Raw genomic sequence first — 25,747 nt, 5'->3', positions numbered from 1 at the left:
GTACTTGTCAGTGAGGCTGAAGCAAACCAGAAAATATTGTTTGGTGCGTGAAATGTTGGGATAAGCAGCGAAAGAAAAAATACTGCATAGGACAAGATAACCACCCCAGTTATTTCTGTTGGGTCAGAGGAGAGATCGCCGGCAAAAATTTTAAAAAGTGGTTTGACTGTCAGCTCAGTGGAAAAAAACGCATCACAGTCCATAAAAGAGAAATGACTGCAACTGGAGGAGGATGAATTAATACTGAACGTTCACCCAGTGGATAACCCTGATCACTACAGATGACATGTTTTAATAACCAAACAAAGTCCAGCTGAAACATTTCCACACTCTGTGACACTCACCAATAAGCCATCCGTCTTCAGCAGCTCCTGCTTGGAGACGCACAGAGCTGTTCTGCTCAATGAATGAGTCGTGTTCCTCCAGGCCACCGGCAACAACGTTGGATAACCACAAATGCGCATCGCAAATTATCAGTACGTTGATTGAATGAAACCCTTTTCTATCTACAAAATGAAGCTTGTGTAGTGATGCTGCTTTGATTGTGATGTTGGTGCAGTCTATGGCTCCACTTATGTTTGGGAATCCAGCAACGGCGTTAAGTCCCCGTTTGATTTGGGCTTGTTGGTGATGGCTGTAAGGGAGCTGGATGTAGGCTGGGGCCAGGGGAGTTATGGCATCCAACACTACCGGCTTGATCCTGCTCAGTGATGGCTGGAAATGCCGCATATGTCTCCAACCTCAAGCTGGAATGTACCGATGGTCAAAATCCCCGAATACTTTCTATTTGTAGTTTCACTGTTCTACCGCTAGATTATGTGCGTACGCATGGTCAGAGTTGTGCGTATATTTACGCACGGTCCCAAGTATAAGTACAACTTGATAAATTCCATACTTTGCGTAGGAATGTTTGTACGCACGCTCTACACACATATCTGTGCGTACGCACTGATGATAAATGAGGCCCCAGGTGTCCTAATTGAAATGCAAACCAGGGATTTGACGCTGGGAGGTGATGGTGCTAACCATAGAGCCACCATGCAGCCCACTAAGTGACCTGTGTCAGTGTAAGTGACCTGTCTCAGTGATATTTCCACTGTGATGATGACAGAATTATCCTCAATATATATGGCAGAACATTGACTGAACAAGATGCTTTTTCTTAAGATATTCAAGCTTACTGTTTGTGGCAAAGAGAGGCCTTTGATGTGTTGCTTGTGGCATGAACCTGCCGAGACAAATGGTAATAAAATACTGCACATCGCTTTTAAATGTTAGACTTCTGTAAACATGTTAAAAACAAGGCTAACAACTTAGTCATATAAAGAGTGGTTATTTAAGTAGCTTTATTCATTAGCCTGTCTTACCTAAATATTTGTTTCTGTTCATTCAGATTCTATCAGATAAAGTCTACGATTTAAATCCTAATACATTTCTCATTGTCCACAGTTCATTTTTCGAGACTGCTGCTGATGTTAAATTTCCCTATATCATGTCGAGATATCAAATTATGCTCACCTTTGTTTAATATATGTCGAGGATCTCTAAGTATGCCTTTGGCTGACTGTACAGTAGTGTGGCCCAAAAGTCAAGGCAGGTTGTAGGCAGATTTAGCAAAAAAGGTCAAGATTTGATTTCACAGTGCTTCACCAATCAAGTGAAACTTAAAGTGACAAAACAATGTAATAAAATGATTTTCAAGGAAAAATTATTTCAGAATCAATCCATAGCTACTCAAAAAGCATGGCACATTTTAGCTTCACTTCTCCGGAAAATCTCTCCTCTTTATATATGGTGCTCATTTCCCACCTTCATCACTTCAGCCCTACCATCAACAGCACGGTGACCTGCTCTATAACGCTGATGCAAACAAAACTGCAAATAACATCAATGTACACACTACAAACTTGTTGGCATTTCTAAATGTTTCCATTAGAGTTAATCATGCGAAGCCACCACTGAATAATGGCTTTTAATGCAAAAGAAACTTTCATCAAAAAAGAGAAACCCTCCATTTGGTCTAGCCCAGTGATGTCACTGACATCACCAACACCATAAATTCAGGAAGTGCTGGGCGGCCTCCCCCCTTGGTGCATGGTGAGTCACAACAATAAAGAAAGGTAAGAATGAACAAAGAAGCAAACAATTAAACCACATTTGACCTGCAACTTAATACAGGATGAAACCAATCAATGGTTGTGTTTTACTTTAATCACTCATATGATGGATGTAAACTGTAACATAATGTTAAGACAGACAAGGCAGAGATAGTTTGTGCTGCAATCTTACACTAAAATGATTAAATTCAAGCAAAATACACATAAGGGAAACAATATTGTGCAATGTGTAGAATCAAATGATGAAGAAAAATGAGAGTTTTCACCTACTTTGTCACAAGATTATTTTCTCCATGTAACCGAGCTGCCACCATCTTGAATGTCTTGTATTTCATTTTATACATACTTGCTAGCTAGCTACATATAAACTACTTTTTTCCCCCATAGCTTGGTTGTGGTCTTGGCTTGGTATAACAGTGTTACTTATTAGATTAGCCTTCAAAACACAAACTTGCTGAAAAAACTGCCCCAAACTCCCTCAGACATACAGTACATTAACGTGACGTAAGTGTTCAGTGTAACCGAAACCATGTTCGGGAAATATTTGAGTTGTGATTTTATTTTAGTTTGAAAACCAGTAAATAGTACTGAGGACTGGGATAGTGGTGGGATCTTGACACCACACCTTCTCACTCACTATTGCTCAGACTCTGGTTGCAAATGGTGTCAACTAGCTTGAGAAGGCTGTTCCCATTTTCAAGACATTTTGGCTTTTCTTCTGAACGGATGCTATCGCTTCCATTTTTATGCACAGTTAATGTTTAACCTGATACTTTCTGTTTAATTTGCACTTGAAAGATCTTGAATTACATAAGTAGATAAGATACAGATGGGTGAAAAACAACAGAGAAAACCTGAATAAATGAAACTGAGCAGGCCCAGGTGATTGTGATTTTGTATCAAAATGGCAAGAGAAAATCTTGATTTTGAAAGAGAGTTCATTGTGATATTCAGCCATAATGAAAGTGGCATCTGCATTTAAATATATAGGAAAGACATCAGTTAATAGGGACTGCAAGGTGGCTCGGTGCTTAGCAACGTTGCCTCGCAACAAGAAGGTCACCTGTCTGCGTCCCAATGAGGACACCCGGGATCTTTCTGTGTGGAGTTTGCATGTTCTCCCCCTGCAGCGTGGGTTCTTTCTTCACACAGCCCAAAAACATGTTGAGCTTAATTGGTGATTCTAAAACAAAAAAGAGAAATTCTCTTCCTCAGGTGACTGAGAATGTTGGTGCAGGATGTTGTCAGACTGTGTCAGCAAGACCAGTCCATTGACAATTACACAAAGAGGGATATTATAGTAGGGTTACAGTGTGTTAACCCATCATTGTGAAGATAAATGCACATTTGAGAGTGCAGCAGTGCAGTAACCACAAAAATGTGCAAAAAAGGAATACGGTCAGATGTTTAATCATATTTTTGACAAGTGGCCGGTACATGTGAAGAGCACGCTAAGAGAACAGCAATGGCCTGAACCTTTGACCCATATAATGAGGACATCTGGTGGCTCTGTAATGCTGTGGCGGCATTTTGCTGGCGTGGTTTAGGTAACTCTTGTCCTCCCCGAGGGAAAGGTCACTGCAAATCAATACGAAGTTGTTCACCTTTATTCCACCATGAAACATTTCTATCCCAATGGGAGCGGTCTCTTTCAGGATGATGATGCCCCACAACTACAGGACATAAGAGGTCACAAAATATTTGAGCAACAAACGCTATGAATCATGTGCTATTGCCTTCACAGATCTCAATCCAACTGAACACCTACGGGAGATTTTGGAGACGGCGCTCTCCACCCCCACCATCAAAACACCAAAGGTGGAGATATCTTTTGTAAGAAAGTTTTTCGTCCCTGTAGTGGAGTTCCTTAGACTTGAAGAATACCACGGTGCACTGAAGGTGTTCTGGCAGACACTCCCAAGAATTGTCAGGCTTTAATTTGTGACCCATCTGCCTAGAAGAATTAGCTAGGTTAGCATAATTTAACATGTCTAAACTGCATTAATACTGCTAACTGAAGCATATTTCAGTGTCCAATACAATTGCAAATGATCTGACAATTATATCTGGAGATTTCTGCCCCAGCTGCTAATGCTGATGTGACTTCTTGTTTGCGTAGTTGATTGCCTATGTTACAGACATTTCATTGCAACATGAATATTTAGTGCGACCCATTAAATAAATCATTGGTTTGAAACTACACAGATTTTTTTTGTAATAAATTTAGGAATAGAATGTGCAATCCAATTTATAAATTATAAAGAAAACTATGTAATTAAAGAACTTGATCACACTCTGAAAAACGTGCATGTTGTAGGTCAAGGTCGACCATCTGTACAGGACATTTTCCCCCACCAGCAGTCAGAAACCAACCCGAGGTCTCTGCTGGGGTAGTGTGTCACGGCAGCAGTCTACTGTAGATTATTAATAAGAAGGTGTACACCGTCCCCTGGGTTTGTTTGGAAAGTCTGGCACGCAAACCCTCCAGTAGCTCCTAAAAAGCCTACCAGGGAGGAGAGAGTGCTGGCAGACAGAAGGATGACAAGGGAATTAAGAGAAAGGCTGACTGAGGTTCAGTCTGGATTTTTTTTTTTCCTCCTTCCTTTTTTAAAGTACTTACATGTAGTGGTGGCAGCAGACGCTTATGAAATATTTAGAACTTGGACCTTCAAGTTAATTTACTGTGACTTTCCTAATTGAAGCGTTGTGGCCGGCTTCAACACTTCCACTGTGGGATAATGGAAGGATAATAATGGCTTTCCTCGTGCCTTGTGTACGTATGCAGGCAAAGATTTATGCTTCATTCAAAGATTAGACTTCACACACAAAAAAAACAAAAAACTAAAAGCCTTTGTGATGGAGCAAGCCGGCTCAGATAATTAATTCCACCATTCCATCGACCCGTCTTCTCTTTATTATCTCTTTATCATAATTAATGTGATGTTATCCCCTCACGCCACAGCTGCTTTTGCATTCTACAGCTCTCAATGCTCCTGATGATAATTGTCTACCCTGTCTTCTGCCTCACTGTCTCCATCTGAAGCTCTGATTATCTCTTACAGCTTTTCTGATGTGCCCACTTATAATAGTGCCCTGATTATAATACAGCAAACACTTAGTTTAAGCTGCTGGATCATATTTTTAATATAGCAAACACACAGCATCGGTTTAGTTCTGGTACCCTTGTGCGTGCCTCAGTTGTAAGCAAAGTCAGAGCTGCTGTTTAGTATGGACAAGGCAAACATTTTCGAGAAGATGGGATGAGTTTTATTCATTAGATAAATGAGAAAGTCTTGAGTTTGGGCCAAAACCCTCATTTATATTTGGTGAATTTAGTGAGCCAAGCACTGAGTAGTCTCCTGGCACTGCTGCAGTTGGTAAGTTTTTTTGCTTATGGATTTCTGTTGAGAGGTTTACCTTGAATTTTCAATCAGGAACAAAAGGAGCTCTTTCTTAAAAGCTGCATCAGATGAATAATGCATTTTATTACCACAAACGACACTGTGGTGAATTTGTGAATATGCCCAATGATAAGATATTTAGACATTTGTAGCCACTCACGGAAACTGTGAATGGATGTATTTCATAAATACAAATGAATTTGTAGGCAGGAAAACCTTCCCCGCACACCTGGAGGACAATAATAAAGAATTCAACAGCATGAAAGCTAAATAGATGTTCAATCCAAGTAACATTTACAGGCCAAAAGATTTGTCTGGCTTCATTCCAGTTTGCTAATGTGAGTGTCTTGCTGTATACTTGGATAAAAGGTTTTAAAGCACAATTGAAGCTTTGAGGCAGAGTGACCATCAGTGCTCACACTGTCAAGCATGCAAAATGTATTTTTGAGGGCTTACAGGCAAATTATGAAATGCTCCATGTTCCAAAGAAATCTGGCTTCTCCATTGTCCTTAGTGTCAATGGCAGTGGAGTAGTTTAACCATGAGGTGGCAGTGAAGACCCACCACGAATTCTGATGAGAAGGATGGAACAGCATCAGGATCAGGGAGGAAAATGATGAACTGATGAGTAGTGGAAAGTACGTCAACACAAAAAAAATTACTGTAAGTAGTTTCATTTAAACACTAGTTTAGATTTTTTACTTCAGTACTTTCAGAAGGAAATAGCATTTTTCTTTCTCTACAAGATGTATTTGCCCCCTGTGACCGTAGTGAAGATTAAGCAGCGTATCGATAATGGATGGATGGAAGATGTATTTGCCGGTTACTGCATTTTTTACATTTTCATGAGATCAGTTTATCTGATATAGTGTACTGGCATGTATTATACTACCCAACTGAAAAACAGCAGAACTGCCTGTATCGCACTCAAATTTAGCAATAAAATGTTGAGTATTATACTGATATATTTTATTCTTTCTAAAGCCTTGAAGCCTGGGAGTTTGAGGGTTCTGCTCAGTATCCAAACTGTTCCGGAAATCTCAGATGTTGTAGCTCTGACCACTGGAGCCACTCTTCCAGTTAGAGCTCGTAGCCCCTGATGCTTTTGTTGTCCTCCTGGGACCACTGTGAACTTCCACCTGTTGGTCCTTCAGCAAGTGTAACTAGTGCTTTTCATACTCCTCCTTCCTGCTGTGTAAACACCAATCCTGCTGGTTCATGATCACAATACTGCTGATGCTTCATTTAGATTTCTGGATTCAGGAGTTCATCAGCATGTTTTCAGTATTAAGTTGCCGTAGAACAACATTATTTGCATTAGTTAGGTCACAGCAGAGGCTGTATATCTGACTATGTTTGATGTAGGGCTTAACGATTAATCAACTTTAAATTTGAAACCATACAATTAGTAAATAGCAACACTCCAATTCACGGTATACACTATGCAGTGTGTCTGACTGGTTTCATTTCTACACACCTGCTCTGCTTCTAAGATTAGGTTTAAAACTTTCCTATTTGATAAAGCCTACAGTTATGACTAGCTCAGGTAACCTGGAACCATTTTGTCTTGTGTGGTTCATCAACAATTCATTTAAATAAGCAAATGATTTGGGTAAATGAAGTGAACGAAAGCACTTCCTGAAACGATCCGTTCATGTTGCAGTTCAGTTGAGTTGTCATTCAATTTCGAATGAATATATCAGTCAGTTACGTTGAATCCCTGCAAGTGTATTCATTCACAGATCTGTTCCCACACAGGCATACATTCCCTCACTCACTAAAAACAATATATCCTGCAGTATGAAAAAAAAAGATGATTATATTGGCTGAACACTGTCTCAGATGCATGTTCAGTGACTCAGTCACAGAACAAACAACACAGTGAATGAGAGTCCTGACTGACAGTTAGCAGCTCAAACTGCTGAAAACAGACCCAGCAGACGAACACCGACCAGGTGAACTCTTTAAAGTAATTTAAAACGAGCTTTCATCCCCAAAACTGAATAATTTGTGATCTTTGGTGTGTTTGCCAAAGCAACAGTCCTTCCTCTTCAGTTCAGTGAGAACAGTTGGAGCTTGGTCCAAACACTGAACGATTCAGTGAACAAATCTTTTGAACAAAACTTTTTTAATGAACTGATTTTAGTGATTTGGGGAACTAAAAAAATAACTATGCATCACTAGAATGACCCTTTAGTTATTTTGCTCTATGCCCTCTGTCCCTCTCCATGCATTTAAATGGCAGCATTGCATTTCATTAACATTGTGTCTTCTCTCTCCTGCAGTTTCTTCTTTGTCTTTTCTGTCATCTCTCTCCCTATATCTCTCTGCAGGTAGTGAGGTCTTGACCTTACTATTTAAAATGCCCTGAGCACATTTATGATTTAGTGCTACATGCATTGAATTATATTTATCAGGATATAAATCAATATTCTTGCAGTTATCAACAAAAACTACAACCCGCGGATAACAAAACCAGCAGATTCAGATGCTTAACCTATAATAATCACATACACTGCCGTTAATAATCCCAGCTGGACACATCTGCATCAGTAATGAATCATAGCAATAACAATAATAGAATCAATATTCACTTAAAATGGGCCAGTAAGCTGCCATCTCTGACACCCCCTGCGGATGACTTCTTCAGGGGAGCGATTGCAAAATTTCTTGCCCAAGCGTGAATTGTGTGATTTTTACCTCGAGACCCCCCGGCTGCCAGGAGTGATGGTCTGTCACGGTCTCCCACCTGAGCCGAGCACTTCATTTAGCGCCGCTCTGATGTGGCGTAATGGCACAAGAGAGAATCGATACAGAGGCGACAATGAATTAACACCACATGATAAGTTACATGGACACCGAGGGATCCTGGGATTAACCGAAGAGAATTAACCTGCTGAAACTTTGTCACTCGGGAGATTTAAAACCATGATAATCCAGTGTTGAATCGGAAAACACTGCCAATCATTGATGCCTGTACTACTCAGGTAATCTTTCTTTTTATCCACACGATCTGTGGATAATCTGTCCACAGTTTGAACAGCGGCCCAAAGACTGAGCCGTGTTTTCCTTCCTGTTTGTTTTCCTACAGACTGCTGAGCTCTTACTGCTAAACCGGCCTCCTGGGAAGGTTATGTACACAATCACATAAACAGCTGCGTCGCCTACTGTGCTGACATCTGAGCAATTTTCATCCTCTTCCGTACCTTTTTTCACTTGAGCCCGCACAGCTTCCTCGGGAATAACAATCGCACTAATCTGAACGAGTGTTTGAGCGACTGCCTGAAACCTCAGCCAGCTTGTTTATCTTTTTGGCTGTGGGACCAAAAACCTCAGAGGGAGGGAGGGAGGGAGGGAGAGGAGGACGCTAATCAGGAGCGGTTAAATCATGAGCGTGCACGTTTCCAGTTTGTTGTTCCACTGTGGATTTCCTGCAGATGAAGATGAATGCAGACAGTAGAGGTCTTTTTCCTCCCGCAGAGAAGCAGCTCCATCAGATGCACATGTCTCCATCAGCTCCTCTATGTGATGGTACAGGTGTTGACCTCTAGGTAGGAGAACTGCTGGAGCGTCACCTGCGGCTGTAGCGTCACGTGTTCTTCTCTGCACAGTTATGCTACAATGGAACAGCGATGCTGAACAGCGTGAGCCTTCATTTCCTTTCCTTGTTGATGGGGTGTTTAAGAAGTCATGTGGGTGCAGGTAGAAAAAAGTGAGAGAGTGGCGACCAAAGAAACCCAATTTCCCTGGTACATTTAACACAAATTTCAGATGCAATTCAGCCAATTTAAACAGAAACAAACTGTACTCCATTGCTACCTTGCAGGTTCAAATAAGCTTTAAATAAAAGGGCAACATCGTCGCAATATTGCATTATAGAGATATTAAAGTCACCTTGTCCTTCTTTAATGTTAAAACCTTCCAGTCAAGGTAGCTGTGTGTCTGTAGGACTCGAAAAGATGTTTGATTTTACTTACTTCTTGAAGTGTTGAATATTGAGAACACTCTATATTGCCTTTTATCTCTCTCTAAATGAATGCAGTAATATGTGCCAAGTGTAAATATGGTTTATACCACCAGAGGTGCTGGTCACACCTGTTGCTTTTAAAATCTTAATCCGCAAAGTTGTAGTTGAGAAAAGGACAAATATATACAGCTTAACAACTTTAGTAGACCACTACCCAATGTCAGGTTTATGCCAGAGCTGTCCTAAATTAACAGCATTGGTAAAGGCTGGACCAAAATCATTTTTTATGTTTCTGTAATGATTAATACACTGTGATTTTTTTCCCCTAAAATATAATTATTATTGTTATCCATGAATTTTCAAATTTCCTGTTTTACAAAAAAAAATGAAAAAAATAGTAAAATACATTATTATTTCTTGACTAAGATGTCAAATTATAGTTATTTACTAGCATGCCTGAACAGAATGAAATATGAAAATACTCAAGTACTGATACCTTAAAATAGTATAGATCTGCCTTTAATTCCCATGTCATAGAAGTGTTGTGGTGAATCTTATAATAATACTTTTTACTGTCATATTTGTGTAGTGGATTTTGGTTTTTGCCCTATTGTCCTGTTATCTGTAATTTTCCCTTTACATCATCTGTTAATATAACTCAAAATAACATTAGAATTTGTTGTAAAACTCTTGTGGTGCAAATTCATATAGTTACATCACATGTCAACAAAACTTAGTTCTTCTTCAGACATTGTGTCTATAAAACTGAATATAATTGAGTTCAGACAAGCTCCTCCAGCAGCAGCTACAACAGTAACGTGCTACTGACTGAAGGATCATTAACACCTCTCCAACCACTGCATATAGATCAGGCAGAGTTTTTTTTTCTTGCATAAATGTACGCATATGACATGAATATTTCCATTCCATAAAGGACGCAGCCATAAGAGGCTTTGATTTCAGTGTTTCACTCAATGTGCATATGTATAGCTTATATAACACGAATGCAGCTGCAAATAATGAAGTTGTGTGAGTTTGAGGAGTAAAGCATGGCATACAAATGGCTGTTTAGATTGCTCTCCTCAGTGCTTTTATCTCTGTTTATTCCAGCAGTTTAATGGATGACACTTGACTTAAATCTCGGCTCATTTAGCATTTCTAAGCAGTATAATGGTAAATAATTATAACATTCTGTAATGTAGTTGTAAACAGGTAGGGCATATGTTCTGTCAGCAACTCTTAAAAAGTCTCAATAATTTGAGAATAAATAGTGAATGAGTGCTTGCCATCATCAACATCATTATTATATATAATTAATTGTTTTCATATACTATTAAAAACAATTGAAAAAAAACATTTACATAAATAGTTAAGAAATATTTCAATACACTTTTTATTCATGTGTCTAATGATTGTAATATTACTGAACTGTTAATACATCAGTTATAAGCGCTCAGAAATGAATGCAACAATAATGTAAAGATGTTCTTAAATTTGCTGATATCTGCCCTGGAAAACCTTTAAGTAAACAACAAAACCGACTCAGCTTCCTTAAAGCAACATCTTACACCACGAGAGTGTGTCCTATGATGCATTCGCATGAGGAGAGAGAGAAAAAAAAAGTTTGTGGTTCCAGTGCGTCAGGCGGCGGCTTCACCATTAGGCTCTGCAGGAAGCTCTCAGTCATGACTGTGTGAGCGCTGAGACAGCAGCAGGGCGCAGAGCTGCCTCTCCTCCGTCTGCAAACTTCCACCAACAACCTCTCCAACATGCTTGTATGGAAAGCGCACTGGGGTTTCATTTGATGGCTTTGCAGTGTCACAAACCGGACTTCACTGGGAGGAAAATGCAGTTTTTCTGGATTCTATGGAAGTTTTTGGAGGATTTATAGAGGGGGGTCCTGTTGGACTTGAGCCCTGCAGATTGTTCAATAGATATTTTTTTTTGTAATTGTATTTTTTATTTGTATTTTTTTATGCTTGGTGTAATTCTCTATAAAGTGCACAGCGCTACTGTCTCTTGTTATGGAAAACCTCACCATGGATAACATGACTATGGAGAATGACACGTCGGTGCACCACAACCAGACCCTGGGTGTCTGGACCGACTACACAATCGAATACAAAGTGGTCAGCGTGTTTTTGGTGTCCCTCATATGCGGGGTGGGGATCGTTGGCAACATGATGGTCATCCTGGTGGTCCTGACCACCAAACACATGCGGACTCCCACCAACTGTTACCTGGTGAGTCTGGCGGCCGCTGACCTGATGGTGCTGACGGCCGCCGGGCTGCCCAACATCACCGACGCGCTGCACGGACAGTGGGTGTACGGCTACGTGGGCTGCCTGGGCATCACCTACTTCCAGTACCTCGGGATCAACGCGTCCTCCTGCTCCATCACCGCCTTCACCGTGGAGCGCTATATCGCCATATGCCATCCCATCAAAGCGCAATTCTTGTGCACTTTATCCAGAGCGAAGAAAATCATCATGCTGGTGTGGGCGCTCACGTCTGTCTATTGCGTCATGTGGCTCTTTCTGTCAGACACTAAAAAGTTGGTGTACGAGAACGTGGTGCTGCTTGACTGCGCCTACAAAGTGTCCCGGAGCCACTACCTGCCCATCTACTTCACGGATTTCACGGTGTTCTACGTGCTGCCGCTCATGCTGGCCACGGTGCTGTACGGACTGATCGCCAGGATACTTTTCCTGAACCCGCTGCCTTCCGATCCCAAAGAGAGCTCCAAGAAGTGGAAGAAGGAGACGAGCCAGGGCGGTAGGATGATCAGCAGCAACTCCTCCAGCAGCACCACGGCTGCCTCCCGCAGACAGGTGCGCCCCCCCCCGCCCTCCGTGCGCATTATCTGTGCGCACTCATGGTGTTTGCGCACTGAGTGTGTGAATAGGAGAGAATGAGTCCAGCTGTAGCGCGTTTTATCCAATCAGAGAGAACTTTAGAGTGAGGTCGCTCTGTCCCCCTGGTTGTCTAATTCTTATCAAGTCTAGATAGTCACTTTTGATAACACTTCACCCATGCACTGAGAAAAAAAAAAGCTTAATTTGTGAGTGAATGTATGGATTACTTAGACAAACTGAAACAAAAACACTGGGATAATTTTAAAATAAATCTACATTTTACAAGCACACTATACAAGGCATTTATGAGGATGAATCCTTGTGTTTGGCCAGCTTTGTTTTTTGCTTCCTCCCCCAGCCATCAAGTGCAACAAGTGTACTAGTATATAAAATACGAATTTCGAAGTCAACCATGTTTAAATATTTCCCCCCTTTCTTTTGTGACTTCTGTTTGCTTGTCAAACAGCCACTGAGGCAAAGCTTACTGCCATGAATCTGTCTAGTGTAGGGCAAGAGGCGTGACCCACCTTGAAGAAGTAGCAGAAAATTATAGTGTAGTTCAGAAGAAATGTTCAGTATGTCATCTTACATGGAGGTCACTGTGTCTTAAGTTTTGGGATGAATTAGACCTTCCCAAACAATTTTTTTTCTTCTTCTAACATTAGGCCCAGCAAATCCACTTGTTTAGGATTTGGGAGGATTAGTGCTGCATGTAAAAAAAGAAAAGAAAATAAATAAAAATATGAGATGTAACCATATTGGGGTCACAAGCATAGAAACCCTTTCTTAGAATTCTAGGCAAAGTTGTAAAGCATCAAGTAGGAAACAGAAGCAGAACATTAACCCCTTCAGCCCCAGGCTTTCAGAATTTCCACCTGAACAAACATCCATAAATTCAGTCAGTCACAGCTTCACAACTCAAAGATTAAAATTATCAATATGGACCAAAGACATTAGGAAATACAATAATTCTCTTTCCCACTTTACCAGAGTGAGATTTGGAGAACTCCAATAAAATTGCCATCAAAGTTATAAGTAAACAGACCCCTGAGAACAAATATTATGTATTTATATTCAAAGTATATAATATAGCTTCTGAAGCTCCACCAGTGTTGCAACCATTTTAGTTCATGGCAGCCGGGAACCTTCTGAAAATGGTGTTGGGTTGTGTTTCAACAACAGATACAGTCTGGTCTCAGTGCAGGAACCTCTAGGGATGAAAAGGTTAAGATGAGCTACAGGTAATGATGCGCAGCTAAACGCAATCTCTATTATTAATACGATTTCTTTTGTAGAATTTTCCCGAAGAGCTCCACTGCTTGCTTGCTTTTTGATATTCTGTACAATGAAGTGCTGCCAGCACTCACTCATTGTCATGAGTCTGGTGGAGTGCAAACCCAGCTAGAATTGAATCTTTTCTTTCCTATGAAACAGAGGTGATTCATCTTTTTAGAACTAAAAAGAAAGAAGAAGCAGGAATTCATAGTTCAGTTCACCTCAAATAAGTGGGAATAGTGATAAGACAATGGGGTCTTTGTCAAAGATGCTGTTATCTCAAGTATTAGATGATTTAAATATCAGTTAATATTTGTTCATGCTCCTGGATGATTTTCTTTTAAGAGCTCATAGTATAGCAACCCTTTGATTTATGCTGTTTACTCCCACTTAGAATTAAATGCACCATCATACATACAACAAACTCAAACTGTGCACGATGGTTTCATCACCATTCTTCTGTAAAAAAAACAAAAAAACAAAACAAAACACCCTGCAAACAGTTTGCTTACTCTGATACGTAAAAGGCAATAACGCTTCATGACAGACACCAGAGTAGATAGCAGGGCGAGACATTTGTTTATCAGATCAGGAGAAGAAGCCTCCCTGGAATGACAGAGGTTGTGGTACCCCGAGGCAGCTCTCCGCTCTGTCGAGTAGTCAGATCCGTTAACTCCAACTCAGATAGGCTTTTTTTGTTTGTCCTCCATCAGTAGGGCTTGTATTGTAACACACACTAAGATGTGTTTCTTAGAATTACCTGCTCATCGTGGACAAAAGCAACAATCCACCCCATCTACCATGCACCTTACTGAGTTACCTAAAGGTCAAGAAGTAATGAGCACCTAGAATTAGAACATTTTGCTCGCTGATGACACTGGCAGCGCCTCTGTCCAATCCAATTAGGCTCACCTCCCTGCAGCTGAGATGCAACACAACATAAATATGGATACCACTTAATCAGATACGAGTCCCACATCAAGATTTTTACCTGGTAAATATACTCTGTTGCCCATAAAGTTGGGATAAAATATGGTTTTACCTCTTCTAATGAAATGATTGTGACAATCCGATTTATTCTTGACATATAAAGTTTATATCTTCTCAAAACTGTATTGATATCACAATATACATACAATACATACCACAGGAAAAATTCAACCACAATTAACTTTTGCAAACTGTGTGTTCAGGCTTAAACTAAATTGGGAGGATTGAACAAATAGGATTAAGGGTTTTCTTTCAATTTTTCAACCTTGGTCCCTTTAACAGGAAACACATATTTGAGGGGATTTCATGCATAACAATGTCCAATATTACTCTTTCAAATGTCACTCAGTCACTAATATAGAGTCTGGCCACCCCTGACAATGTGCTAAGACATCGGGGTATACTGTCCACAAGCTTGTTGATGGTGTCAATGGGCAAGGTGTTCCACTCTTCAGTCAGATCCCAAAGTCAGAATTGGTTTCACCTGGTAACTGGGACTCAGTATGTAATCACTGAACCTGGTCAGAAGTGATTACTGCTGTGTATAAATAGAAATAAAAAGAGGAATGTGTTTGAAAACAAATTCCAACTTTATAGGCAACAGCATATTAACAAATCCAGGCTTTGTTAAGTTGGGCTTGTCTATAAATAATGAATGGCATATGAGAACTACAAAGGGCTCATACTACAGTTGCATTACAAACAGGGTCACTATTGTTGGTGGTGAACATACAAACTGGGTACATGTAAATTTTGAGCTTACAAAACTTTTGCAGCTGCCTTTTCATACAAATCTTTGACGTTCTTTGTTGTTGTTTCCCCCCCACCCCCAAATGAGATACAGAACCATAAATCCTTGATTGGTTACCTTATCAATAGACAAATTTGTCTCTATTGCACATAGTTCAGTCTATCTATGCAGAGCCTGCTGCATGTGAGCTGGTATTTTAAGTGATTTGTATCCTGTGTGACTCCACACCTCAACACTTGACCCAAAATAGCCTAAAGTGACAGAGTCTATCTGACAGAGACTCTATCTGGACTTAAAAGATTGTTTGACATGTTTAAGGATTTCGTCAGAGGTTTAGGAAGTTTTCTTTTTTAAAGACATAAATTGTAATCAGCAGGACAGGACTTGTGTGAGATGAACATCTGTGAGGTGGAACAAAGTTTGTAAAGTCAACACCAAGTAATTCCTCAACTTGGATCGGCCAAACGAACCAAGAAAGAAGTAAAGAGAGCGTAAGACTCTTTGTTTTGCAGTACATCATGTGGTACAAATACCAATGAATGAATAGTCTTTCTGCCCACTGAGGAGATGCTGAAGCTCTTTGCATTCTGCATGAGCGAATGTGCCAAAGATGATGTTGTCCAGAAGTAAGCAACATTAACTGTTGTTTAGTACCTCTTGTCCATATGAATGGCAGGTGGGCTTTCTTTGGCTTGTTCTAACAGGAAAGTTTGGGAAGGATTAAGGGTCGAGACAAAATGTTGCAGACAAGTTTAAATCCCCCCCTGATGGGAAGCGCATGACTCTCAGCGTGGAATTCAGGAGATGTCTTTCAAACAGATGGTCAGACAAAGTGTACTTTCAGAACATGAAAAGACAGGAAATGATAGAAACGGCATTTTTTTCAAGTGTCAGTTTTTCCGTTTCGAAAATAAATCTTAACAGGGGTCTTTGTAGGGGTCTGCGAAAGGAGGCGAGGTTGTGTATTATTCTAATTTACAGCTACACTGCTCTGCTGCTGCACTCTGGTCCACTGGATTCACTGCACCGAAAGATTTCTGATAACCTTGACTGCTATTGATTGCCTTTTCATGAAGATGTGCAAAGGTTGTGGCAAAGGGATTGTTTATTTTTTGTGTTGGTGTGCCAGGCCTGTAGGATCTGATTTGAGCACTTTGCTGATGTTGAATGCATCCCATGGTGAAGGCAAAGGTGTTTCCTGCTGACTGCTGATTGTCTGACATGTCTTTAAAAAAGTGAACTCATTGAAGCTCTGATGAATGTTAAAATGCATCAGCAGGTCTTGGTAAATAAATAACGACTATATGATTGAGACACAGACTTAATACATTTTATCACTCCCGGAGCAGTGCCTCTTTCTTCTTCTTTTTTTAACCTTTAAAAAACTTTTGGGGTGGACAATACTGAATTTAGAATTGTGGTATTTATCCCAACAAATACACCAGCCACATCATCAATATCTGTGTGGAGGCATGATGACCTCTTTTGCACCTGTCACAAACTTTAAAGTTGTAATCCATCAGATTTTCTTGTCAGTTTGTGAGACCTGTGACAGTTTGGTTCGACACTGCAGGACCTCCCCGCTTGAGCAGCAGCTTTATCAAAAATACAACAGAGGAGCAACTTCTGTTTATAGTACAACCAAACAAAGTCCTGTTGTTTTTATAAAGAAATAAGGTAATAATTGGCTTTTTGCCATCATTACTTGAAAAAAAAATCTACTTTCATGCTCCACACAGCTCAAGTGGTTTTTCACACAGCTTAAGGCGCAGCGGAGCTGGTTACTTAGCAGTTGGAGGTATGCAGCCTGTTGACAGCAATTCCTCATTTTGCTGCTCTTGTTTGCTGCTTCTTTTTGTTCTGTTACTCCCTGCAATGTTTTGTCATAGTTTGCCGTCAAGTAAAGCCGAAAGTGACTGTTTGTTTTGTGTTTGTTGCGTTTTGACGAATGATTGTGGTGAGCGGCACAATCTGTGACAAATACAATGTGTTCCGGTGACTGCTTCACAAGAAAAGCCTCCCCACGTTTCACCAGTTGAATGCTTTTAATGAGAAGCAGCAGGAAATGTTTGCTGTTCAGTTCTGCAGAAAGTAAGGTTGATATCAGCAAGATAAAAGTACAAGCAATGTTGTTTTACATACATGTAGCATTTTGACTTGTGTGCGATTTAAATCCCAAACCAGAGTGGCACACTTCCCCACTAATGACGAAACCTATGATTTAGAGAAATGTTCTCAGAGTGCAAATACATTCAGTTTTTCTTTTCCTATTTTTGAACTATTTATAATGTTAAAAATGCTGTTTAATTTCATGTAAAACTTCAGAATGAAATGCATTTTGACAGTGGGAGAAGCACAGATGTAAGTAAAGAATGATGCTACATTTTGTTTAGGTTCATCTGGTTTAAGGTTTTAGTCTTTAGTATGCTGGATCACTGTCACACTATCATGTCTTACTGGGAACAGAACAGTGCTGCTCTTAATGCTATTAGCAACACATGTACTTTGTCTTTTATGACAAGTCAGAATGCTGCAAAAAAAAAAAGCCTGAACTTTAGTGCTTTGTTTTGCAGCCACATGCCTGAGAAAACATCTAAAGTTGTATTAATCATCATGCTTTTTTTTTTTTTTAAATTGAATTTGATGTCGTTTTTAACACATGACTGATGTTTACCAGGTGACAAAGATGCTAGCTGTGGTGGTGATCCTCTTCGCCTTACTTTGGATGCCCTACCGGACCTTGGTGGTGGTCAACTCCTTCCTGCACAAGGCCTACCTGGACCCCTGGTTCCTGCTCTTCTGTCGTCTCTGCATTTACCTGAACAGCGCCATCAACCCCGTCATCTACAACGCCATGTCCCAGAAGTTCCGCGCCGCTTTCAAGAAGCTGTGTCACTGTGGTCCTCAGCGCATGGAGAAACCTGCCTCCTACAGCGTGGCGCTCACCTACAGTGTTATCAAAGAGACGTCAAACGGGGAAAGTCCTGACCACTTCACCACTGAGATGGACGAGCTGCACACACCGTCGGATCAGTACCTACCTGCCAGCATCCTGCCAAGTGCCAAGAAGATGCCCTATGAGGAGCCTTCGCTGTCAGGCAGAGATGTCAAAGTGTGATTTGAAACGAACTTTCCATCTAATGAGGATATCAGAGAGACTGACGGCTCCAGTAAGGATTCGGTCAAGATTTAATTAAAGTAACCACACACTTCAAGTTTAATTTCCCCAAGGTATTTCCACTTGCAAGTTTCTTTTATTTGACAAGACCATTTGCCGGATGCCAAATTGACTGTAATGAGATGAGTTGGCATGTACTTAAGGCTTTTTAGCCTTTTGAACAAAATCATTCGATTACAAATTGTCAAAAACACAAATTAGTGATATGCCTGTGCAACAATGATTCTGCAGAGAAAATCTGTCTATAGTCTATAAAACAGAACAAAAAAAAATTGTTTTAATGAGATGCACCTAACGTCTATGATATAAGACAGAGACAGCTTTTGTATGAACCTCACCCTAACACTACATGATAAACTTGCATGAGAGCAGTTTGTCAGTTTATCCGACAGTTGCATGATTGGTTTGGTTGAAGCAGAGCCTCCTCGTCTCATCTTCCTGTCCACGTTCGACACAACCACACTGTTAAATCAGACACTACATTAGCAGTCAGTCAACAACAGGAAGCTTCAGGAGCGGCTATCGTATGGCTGGATGATAATGCAGTTGATATTTTGAAAAATATCAGCTAAAACCTCCTGCCATTAGTGACCTTTATTGTGAGTTTCATGTCATTGTTTAGCACACAATTTAACTGTTTGTTCACTCATGGTGATGCTTTCCACCGCTGCAGGCGGCTGTTTACAACGAAAGGCTCCCTAACCCCACTTTGCGCTCCCCATTCAGCACCAAACAGCAGAGAGACTAAATTAGCAACTGCTGCTGGGGAAAACAGCGGAGCATTTAGCAGGTACAGGGTCAGATATTTGCCCCAGCGGTCACCTTTCGGGAGAACTAATATTTGACTTGAATTTGCCAGGTGGTTAGAAACATTTTCACTGCCTCCAAGTGGCCGAAAACATTTTCCTGCGGACTGTTTTCGACACCACTCCCTTGTTCGCTCATCCTCGACTTACTTTCTTCACATTATCAGGCAAAATGTTTTCACACCATTAACTTTGTTACTTTACTTATCCACAGCAGCTCTTTTGCTTTCAGGGCTGCTGTGACTGCTCAGCTGTTCATTTCTATTTAGCTGACTTTAGCAATTTCATTATTCTGGGAAGAGGGTTGTTTGTTTCTATGAACAATGTTGGACACTTACTATACCAGGATTGCTTTTTTTCCCTCAAAGAAGTAATGTGTTGGATGACAGCTTGAAATTCAGGGATGACATACTATTTCTAAATACTACTCATCCCATTAAAGCTCTGTTACACTGACAGTTTGAGGTGAGACTTACCAGTAGTCTGATGGAGGGTTGATATCAGCTCAGTCTGAATGTTAACTGGACAGACAGGTCAAATAAGTGTTAGTTTGGTGCAGGAGATCTAAGACCAGCACCAAAAGAGTAGGAAAACAATTTTAAAGTGATCTTATGTTGTATCTCATTAGCTGTGTCGGGAACGTTACACTGAGTGACGTTCCATTCAGGAATAGGCTGTTAACAAGCCACTGCTGATCAGTAAATACCTCCAAAACTACTGGTAGGCTGAAGTTAAACCACATTGTTCTTGTTCCACATGTGTTTACAACCTAAGATTCAGCCTGTGTGTGATGTAACAAAGTGCTTTTTGTGTTGACTAAAGTAACTGAACTGAATTGCATTTTAAATGAGAAGTATGTATTGTGTTGAACATTTTTTATCTGCCCATATGACTGGCTTGATTCAGCTTTGTTTCTCAATGGGGACTCCATGGATTATCAAGCAATGCAATTTATACACAGTATCACAGTTTCTCCTTATCAAGAACATTTCTGATCAGTGTTTATGGGCTGCCAGGTGGTGCAGTTGGTTAGCACTGTTGCCTCGCAGCAAGAAGGTTGCTGGTTCACGTCCTGTCTGGGTATATCATTTTACCTGCTCTGTTGTGTGCAGATATTACAGATGTAGCAAAAGTGCTCTTCATCCACCCCATGTAATTCAAATTAATCCAAATGCACACCACCATGACATTTTCATCTAGCTACTACAAAGAAAGCACAGATATGTAATCGCATGACCTTTCAATAAAAGGCCCAAGCAGAGAAAGAGACAAATATTACACTCAGTTAAACCTGCTGTTAAAATCACCCGAACTCTAATTATTCCTGCAAGGATGTCAGTCTTAGCAGTGACAGACACATCAAAGCCTTTTTTTGCTTTGGTCATCATGAACACAGCATCTGTAGGTTCACTGTGGAGACCCTGTGAAGGTCAGCGGTCAGTGTATCATAACGAGGCTGAAATGTGTAGCTGGGATGTGCCGACAAAGAGGCTGTTTGTTAAAGGGTCAGATAACTGGCATGGCAGTAATTCACTGATATTGCTCAGACTGCAGAATGCAGCACTTTTCTGTGATTTATCTGCTCAGCAAAACCCACAGAGCAATGATGGAATAGTTAACTAGATTGCAACAAAGTGCAATACTTCAGTTGGTGCAATCCACAGCATGTATATAGCTTACCCTGCTATGAAAGGAAGACTTCTGTGCTGTTTCTTTGAACGTATGTGTAAATTGAGGCGCACTCAGAGGGAACGAACACTTAGTGAACTCAGTGAAAGGGACCTGTTTCACTCTGAAAAGCAGGCTTTTCTGTCTATATTGTAAAGTTGCCTAAAATTGATTGTGCAGTGCAATGTGAAATTCATTCAGTATTGTGTTTTCAAATGTGTGCCAGCAAATGCATTTGTCAAATAATAGCCCATTTTCATCTATTGTTTCATCAGCGTGTGTGCTGTCATTTCAAACCAGTTGGTGGAAGGTAATCTCTAAAGTGAAACAGGTGACAAAACATAAAAACAAAAATGGTTCAAAGTCTGTAGTTTGTAGTGTGAAGTACCTCACATCTGTACACTTATTAATCTCTCTGTTTGTTCTCAGCTGAAATGTATTTGATTTTTGGACAAACGCCGCACAGTTGTGTTGGAGATGTTTTGTGTTCTGCACGGTGCACAGTTCGGAGCATGAACACAGGCTTTTGTGATGTGGACACAAAACTTGATACCTGATGTATCTGAGGCAACAGTTTGTGCACGTTTCTGTCTTGAGGTAGCTTTTCTCTGCTCTTGCTGTTTGATGGATTGTTTTGTATTTTGTATTGTTCTCTGTCTATAATAAACAGACTGTAATTACAGCGCCATGTGGATGGTGCATTATTACTACATTTTGATGTCTCATACAGAGCGCTTCTCTCTCGTTCCCAACTCTGCACACCTCCACCACCGCTGATCTATTATCAGTAGTCATTGACAAAACCGCCTCTTCCAAGAAGCTGTCATGAATCAGGCATAGATAGCTACTGTATGAACTATGACCACACTGAGGACATCGATCACTGAGGTTGATGGCTTCATGCTGAAGTCGCTCGGCATGCGGTGGCCTGCCTCGACACAAATTCATCTCACTGAAGCTATTAGACGCCAACGGTACTCTCAACACAAACAATGTGACACCCCCGCTCAATTTATGTTCAGCCACTGTGGGTAATGTTACTCTAAATATCTGACTCACTAAACCTCCCTCAATTTTGTTAAGTGATAATGCTAACACTGGAGTATATATCACAGTAATTACCCACGCAATGTTACCGAGCTGGGAAGAGCTTAATGTGCCGGGAGAGAATGTCCTTGGAACACAGAGGCACTAATTGCCATCTGCTGTAACGTCTCATCAGCGGTGTGTGATCCAGCTGTAAATTTGAGTGCTACACGTTTTATTTTCACATTTTTATTACAGAAACCAGTGAGATCAGTCTGACTACCTCACAGCTTAAGTACAAAATAATCACATGGACACCATAAATGGACATTGATTGCTACATCTAAAATCATCTTCCCACACTTTGCTAAAAGTAATACTGAGATCAGACCAAATTAACACAGGGTGCAACAATTAATTGTTTTATCTTTAAAAGTGGTGTGTCATAGAGGGTAACAACCACTGACTGTATATAAAGATGGATAAACCCTCTGTGACGATATGCATTGTTTTCTGAAGAGTAGTTTTGAAGCTCAGTGTGGTGGCTCTGGTTGCTGCCATGGTGGCAGTGCCTGATTTATTGTCAGTCTTGGGTAATCCAAAAATGAGCAAAGAGGAGGAGCAAGGGTGGAGCTAAGAGGAGCCATGCAAACATCTCTTAACTTTGCATAATTTTAATCAGTTTAAATGGTTTTGTTTTTAATTGGTTTGGTTTTCATGAACCAGGGATTTAGACCAAAACTGCTTTTTGTACCAGGCTGTAGACATGTTTATTCCTACTATAAAATGCTGTATTTTACCATGAGGACCAATGAATGTTAACTCTTTTTTGAATTTTTAGTTTAAGCAAAACCATTTGTAGCAGCATTTTTAAAGACTAACCCTTCTTGTGAGAGATGGAGCCAACCTACCCCGAACTCCTCACAAGGCAGTAAAGAGGGCAAGAACCATTTTACACCTCACGCATGTGTGGCTGGCTGCAAAAAGACTGATTTTGGCCTTGCACCCAGTGGATAATTTTGAACTGCATCACATGTCTGGCACTGAAGAAGAGTTAGTTATCCTGTCCAGTGCTACATTCCCAAGAGTAATCACGCACCGCTTCACCTATGTCTGTGATCCAGGTGCTTTTCAATCATTTCATTGATGGCAAACCATTTGTTTTGAGCCTATTTGTCAAAATACAAGGTAATGTACAGGGAAAAGGTCAAAATTCTGTTTCCATATTCATCAGGTTCAAAGGTGACTAAAATCTCCTCTCCGCTGTTGAGCTATGGTGATGCAAATATTGAATTATAATAATTGGTGTTTTCTTTAAGGAAATTTGTCCTCAAGCAACAGATTTATCCTCAACCTCTCATGTGTGACCTTTAACTCAAAGATCTTTAGACACTGCACTCCACACAGAAGCATGATTGATCCATTAGAGAAACAGCTGAGCAAGTGCTGCCAGAGGACAGAAATATTACTTGCAAAGCAGACACTGTATATTGTGTCTAATTCAAGGTTGTTGAAACACTGCCTCTGTCTGTACTCCACTCAAAGGATTAAAAGCACATTGAGGTAGAGCTATTTTTCATTTAAATATCAAGTTGTATATCCACCCACTAGATCTGGACATATCTGCCCGGTTATTCCATGAACAGAAGCGATACTAATAAAGACTTACTGGCCGAGGAGAACCACACTAATTTTGTGAAGAGTTGCACACTGGTGAAAATGAGTCACTGTGCAGGATTGAAGTGGTCGAGAGGATGAGATATCAGAATAAAAGCCTCAGCAGCAGGCAGCTGCTCCAGCGAAATGATCCGGGCTCAATGAATATTATTTATTTTCCTGCCTCTGCCTTCCAGCCCTGTTCCATTTGGAGTGCCGTACAGTTTTATGTTCATTTTGACGATGAGGAGCAAGAAGGAAAATGATGCCTTGACCATCAGTGCAACGCCAACAAATTTACATGGGCAAAGAATACCGTCGAAATGATTTTCCTCTTGTACAGATTCCAGCTACGGGCGGCGCCAACTGTGAATCATGGCCCTTACTCCATCTCTAGAATTCGTTTACATTTATATGATTTATTCAGCCATTCTCCGTATAATTAGACTCATATTGTTTCAGCTGACTGGCTTTTCACTCTGCAAATCTCTGTTTTGCCATTTGTATTATGTATAGAGCAATACAGCTGACCAACATTAGTCCTTATTTTAAAATGTACAGCAAAAAGCTAGTGATTCTCAAAGCGTTTTTTCTCAAACTATAACCTTAAATCTAGTTATATGGCAACCAGGTCAGATCAGAATGTGCATACATATGAGGAAAATGGAAAGGGTTCACATCTGACATTTCCCTCAACATTATTCTGTCAATATTTTAATAGTGTAATCCCTCATGGGGGGTATTCATCAACACACTCCAAGCCAATTAAGGTGGAAACGCTACCTAGAAATCATTGCTTTCATGCGGTTTGCTGAGACTGACAAACTCAGCAAGAAAGACAGCGCACTTCTACAAGAATCCCTCGTTGAGAAAAAAGCATTCACGCTTGAGTTCACCGAGTCTCGCATCAGCACATAATCATTATTTTAGGATGAGCTATCGAGTCCCTGTACGCAGGTGTAAAGACAAAGGAAACAGACAGATCAAGTGTGGATAATCAGGCTTCTAAACATGTTCATCATCCCGGCTTCCAGCCTGCACTGTTTCCCTACAGGCATGCTTAATTCTCAGTAAACTATTGAACGTGAAATGATTTGGTTCAGTCACAAAGAACCAAACTTGTTACTGGCTTATTATTGCCCTGAGCAGCTTAGACAAATGTTCAATAGTCTTAATATTGACAACGCAAACCTTTTTAATGTCAACTTATTGAAAGTGTCCAAGATGCCTGTTTTTATTGAACACATAACAACTCTAAAAGATGTATTACTGTCAGCACACAGCTAAAAACTTAAATAGCAAGGGAGAAATCATGGAACCCTCACATTGATCTGGAGAGATGATTATATCGTTGTTCTCACATACAGTTTTTAATTGGGAGCTTTTTTTTTTTTTTTTAGAAAAAACTAAAAACTTCTGTAGAAAACTACAGTTTTATCAGAATCTGAGGAAGTTTGTGATGGAAGAGTTCTGTGGTGATAATGGACTTGTTTTACTGTGTTTCTGGATTTCTGTCTCTGTTTGTTTCAGGCTGGGCGGGGCTGGTTGGAGGACGACGCTCCCATGCTGGCACAGCTGCAGCTCATTGTCCTCATCAGTGCACTGGATAAAGCCGCTGTTCACCTGGGCTCCAGGGCCAGACGGCTGCCAACTCCACTAGTGCCTCTCCTCCACCAGCCCAAAGCACCCAGCCGTTCGGTCCGCCATGCCAGCCATCACTCGGCAGAACACGAGTCGGACTTTCCCCCCACGAGCACCTGCACGGGAAATCACCCTCCTCCCTTGGCTACAATCTATTGTCTCCGGTTCCCTGATCGGGCTCCTGGTGTCCCTCACTCCCCCGGATTCCCTCAAATAAACCTGTTTTTCACTTTAATCTCATTTCCTCTCGTTTTGGGTCCAGCGCTCACGTCCTTCGGCCACTGGGCCATAACAAGTTCTGTGTTTACAGCTTGGTCAAGTTCATTTCATGGATGTAATAAGGAGAACTGGATACTTAAAACACTTAAAACATATATGTCGTTTTAATGTTTTGCCCAGTGATCCCAGCAGCTCAC

General features: G+C 40.7%; 1 protein-coding gene across 1 annotated transcript; it reads left to right on the top strand.

The window, feature by feature from the left end:
- The first annotated feature begins 11,509 nt into the window (after positions 1-11,509).
- trhra (thyrotropin-releasing hormone receptor a) lies at positions 11,510-18,474 on the top strand. The gene is made up of 2 exons (XM_008285069.1): positions 11,510-12,316; positions 18,034-18,474. The coding sequence occupies exons 1-2, from the start codon at positions 11,510-11,512 to the stop codon at positions 18,472-18,474; spliced, it is 1,248 nt and encodes a 415-aa protein (XP_008283291.1).
- The last annotated feature ends 7,273 nt before the right edge of the window (positions 18,475-25,747 follow it).

Source organism: Stegastes partitus, unplaced genomic scaffold, assembly GCF_000690725.1.
Source record: "Stegastes partitus isolate 25-593 unplaced genomic scaffold, Stegastes_partitus-1.0.2 Scaffold384, whole genome shotgun sequence".
NCBI classification, from domain to species: Eukaryota; Metazoa; Chordata; class Actinopteri; family Pomacentridae; genus Stegastes; species Stegastes partitus.
The sequence above is the reverse complement of the archived record's forward strand: the minus strand, read 5'-3'. Positions and strand labels throughout refer to the sequence as shown.

Excerpts from the sequence above, each read along its gene's own strand:
- trhra (XM_008285069.1), top strand. The coding sequence starts at position 11,510 with ATGGAAAACCTCACCATGGATAACATGACTATGGAGAATGACACGTCG. Across the intron at positions 12,317-18,033 it reads CGGCTGCCTCCCGCAGACAG|GTGACAAAGATGCTAGCTGT; the intron begins GTGCGCCCCCCC and ends GATGTTTACCAG.